The 3708-nt window shown below is 37.3% G+C and overlaps 1 protein-coding gene across 1 annotated transcript in view; it reads right to left on the reverse strand.

Annotated features, from left to right (window-relative positions):
- ANXA10 (annexin A10) overlaps window positions 1-3708 on the reverse strand; it is a 113255-nt gene that overhangs the window by 43577 nt on the left and 65970 nt on the right. Inside the window, exon 4 of the mRNA XM_006864552.1 lies at window positions 3186-3299. Within this exon, the coding sequence (XP_006864614.1) occupies window positions 3186-3299 (114 nt within the window). The remainder of the gene's footprint in view (window positions 1-3185; window positions 3300-3708) is intronic.

A 3708-nucleotide genomic window follows, 5' to 3' on the forward strand; every position in this document is an offset into this window, starting at 1 on the left:
CAAGATAAGCTGCATGATTGTTTGGTTTTAATAAGACTTCCAGGGATATTTCTGGCTTAATGTTTAAAGACAATCTCATGGTAATAATTTCAGGGGTTCATCTACTTCCTCAGCTGTGGATGGGAAGACACAGGAAATACAGTCAATATGTTGACATGGCTTTGCTCTTTGCTCCCTTCTATTGATGAACGTCAAAGACCACATAGCCTTCGGCATGGGTTGCACCTTAATGTAAAGAAAACACAAATCCTTACAACTGAACCAATAAATGACCCAAGTTAGGGTATTTTCAGCACCCTCATATGCATGTGAAAGTTGGGCAAGGGAAGTTGAACATAAGGAAGATTATAGAAGAATGGATGCATTTAAGTTATGGTGTTAGAGAAGAATATTAAAGGTACCATGGACTGTCAGAGAGCAAACAAATCTGTATTGGAAGTACAGTCAGAATGCTCTTTGGAAAATAGGATGGTCAGACTTCATCTTTCATACTTTGAACATATCATCAGAAGGGACCGTCCCTGAAGAAGGACATCATGCTTGTCACAGTGGAGGGAGAACGAAAAAGAGAGAGACTGTCAACAAAATGATCAGCACTGTGGTACCAACATTGGGCTCAAGCATAGCAGCAATTGTGAGGATGGTGGACCAGTGGTGTTTCATTCTGTTGTACATAGGGTCTTTATGAGTTGGAACTGATTCTATGGCACTTAACAATGACAGCAATTGTTTGGACTATAGTTTCAGGGGTTCATCTTCACTTCCATTATTCTGGAAGTCTGGAGTCCATGAAAATTTTTTAATCTGTTCTGAATTTTCCTCCTCTTTTGATCAGGATTTTTCTATGGAATCTTTGATCAAAATATTTAGTAATGGTAGCCAAGTGCTATCCAGGTCTGATCTCTTGGAAAAGGAAGCAGTTATTCATGGAGGCAGTTAGCTATATGTTCCAGATGCTTCTCCTATTCCTGCTCTCTGTTGTTACTGGTAAATAGAGACCAATTGTTGTGCCTTGTATAGCTGCTTAACAAGCTTTTAAGACCCAAGGCAATATTCATTGAATTAAGAAGTCGAACCAAAGCACTAAACATATCTTTAGGTCAGTGAATTGGAATTTCCCATGAAACTATGCCTCTAAACCTCAAAACTGAGTAACCAAATTCCTTGAGGTATTTGGATATACACAACAATCTCAGTAGTTATTTTTACCCCATTATTGCAAGCATATCTATCATAAAACTTTTGCCAGTTCAACTTTATATAGGCATACAATTCATTTACAGCCATTACAATAATTGGCTGTGCTACCCTACTTTTGATAACTAAAATGTTTTCATTATCATTACTTTCTCTACCCCTTCCCTGTTTACTACCCTGTTGTTATGTGCTTTCGCGTTGGTTCTCACACATAACAAGTTTGTATAGGTTTTCTGAGGAGTGGATGGTGAGTTTGAACTGGCAACCTTGTGGTTAAAAATTTAGTGCTCATCCTATAGTTCCATATCAGAAGTCTTAACACCAGGAGCTCTGGTAGCATAGTGGTTACGAATCGGGCTGTGAACCTTAAGGCTAGCAGTTTGAACTACCAGCCGCTCCGTGGGAGAAAGATGAGGCGTTCTGCTCCTGTAAAGATTTACAGCCTCGGAAACCCTGTACAGGGTTGCTATGGGTCGGAACCGACTCGACGGCACTTAACAACAACAACAACACCCCTGATAACTATTAATAAACTCTGGCCTCTGTACATTTGTCTTTTATATGAGTAAGTTCATACAACATTTGACCTTTTGTGATTGACTAATTTCATTCAGCATAATTTTTTCCAGCTCCAGCCATTTAGCCTACTAGCTGGATAGCATTCCAATGCATGATGGATGTTTAAGTTTTTGTCTACCTTTTGGCTATTATGAATAGTGCTGCACTTAACATTGATATCCAAGAGACTGTTTGAGTCTCTGTTTTCAATTTTTTGAGTATATGCATTCCTATAATTTTTAATCAAACAATTTTGCACGAGATAGGTATTGATAGATAAAACGTTCTTTGAAACAATTAGAAATTCACACGACTTTTATATTATGCATATTCTGAACAGTGAATATGATGGTCATAACCCAAGTTACCTTAATTTATTTTTCTTCTTTGCCTCTATTTTGTCACACATTGTTAAAAAATTGTGGTACTATGGTAATTGGCAGGCATTATATTGTAATAATGTCAACTTTCTTGCAGATGTTTAATATCAACATTTGGAAAGAGAAGTAATAGCCCCTCTTTTTTCCCTTTCTCTTGCCAGTGAAATTTGCAACAAATCTGTAGTCACTTTATTTCATGGAAACATCTTTTATGTAAGAAAAAAACTGTTTTAGACATTCAAGAGTAAATTTTTGATAAAATTGAGCAAGTTTTTGTAAAGGACTAACTTATTGCTGCTGTTGTTAAGTACCGTCAAGTTGGTTCTGACTCTAGTGATCCTGTATAGTGGTTCCAAAGAGCGGCTGGTGGGTTTGAACCATCAACCTTAAGATTAGCAGTCCAGTGCTTATCATACGATGTTACACCAGGACTACAAAATATTAACTTAAGGTCAAATGAAGAGAGCATGTATATGTGATTGTTGTCTCAGTGTTCTGTTTTCTATTTTTATTTCATGAGCCAAAGTTCTACAAACAATTTAAAGAAAATCACATCATTTCTAATTTCCCCCCATAATATATTGAATAATATTGAAGGGATACCATCCAAAAAACTCATTTCTTCTTTCCTTTTGGTAGCTGGTTTAGTATATCTGAGTTTGTAGAACAAATCAACAGACTTATCGCAGCTCCTGGAGTCCTGGTGTGGCGCTGTGGGAAAATGCATCAGACTGCAAAGCCATTTGAACTGCAAGGTCGGTGGTTCAAGCTCACCAGCTGCTCCTCGGAAACCCTATACAGGGTCGCTATGGTTCAGAACCTACTCGACGCACTTCACAACAACAATATCTCAGTTCCTGGGCTCTGCATGCTCCCCCTCTTCCTCTTCCTAAAAAGGCTGCTTCCACTGACCATAGAATGTTCCCTGTAAAATTGTTGCTCAGATTGTCTCACACCCCTCTCACTTTTGTAAATGTATAGAGCCATACATAATAGTGCCCTCTCTATTGAACTTTCTGTTGTTGGAGTACTTTGGGATCAAATTACTACCTTCACGGCATGCCAGAGTTCATGAGCATCATAAAATGGTGGTGAGTACATGAGGCCAACCATAACCTGTTTGAAATGATTTGAAAGTTTCTCCTTCAGGTCATCGATCAGGTTCTATGGAGAGAAAGGAAAAATAATTTTGTTAAGTCAGTTACCAATTATATCAAAGAAAAGGAACAATTGCAGAAAATCTAGTCACGTTTCCTTCTCCACACCACTCCTCATAACAAGAAGTCTGGATTGATTCATGTGTATATAAAGGGATTCCACCAGATTATAGACTTCACAATTTGGAAATGGTTGACTTAATGATAGTCTTTCTTCAAGGCCTATCTGTAACTGCTCTTATGACTTCATCATAAAAATGAACAGAAATTGAAATCTAAGATAATTTTAGTTGGGACTTAGTAGTTTTCTTATGTGGAATTAATAAACATTATTTCTTTAAAATAGTGATTTCATTTTATTTTATAGTTAATTTTATTAACTGCAATAGAATGTTTTAGCTGAGACTCTCTTGTAG

This window comes from Chrysochloris asiatica, unplaced genomic scaffold (genome assembly GCF_000296735.1).
Source record: "Chrysochloris asiatica unplaced genomic scaffold, ChrAsi1.0 scaffold00066, whole genome shotgun sequence".
In the NCBI taxonomy this organism is placed as follows: Eukaryota; Metazoa; Chordata; class Mammalia; order Afrosoricida; family Chrysochloridae; genus Chrysochloris; species Chrysochloris asiatica.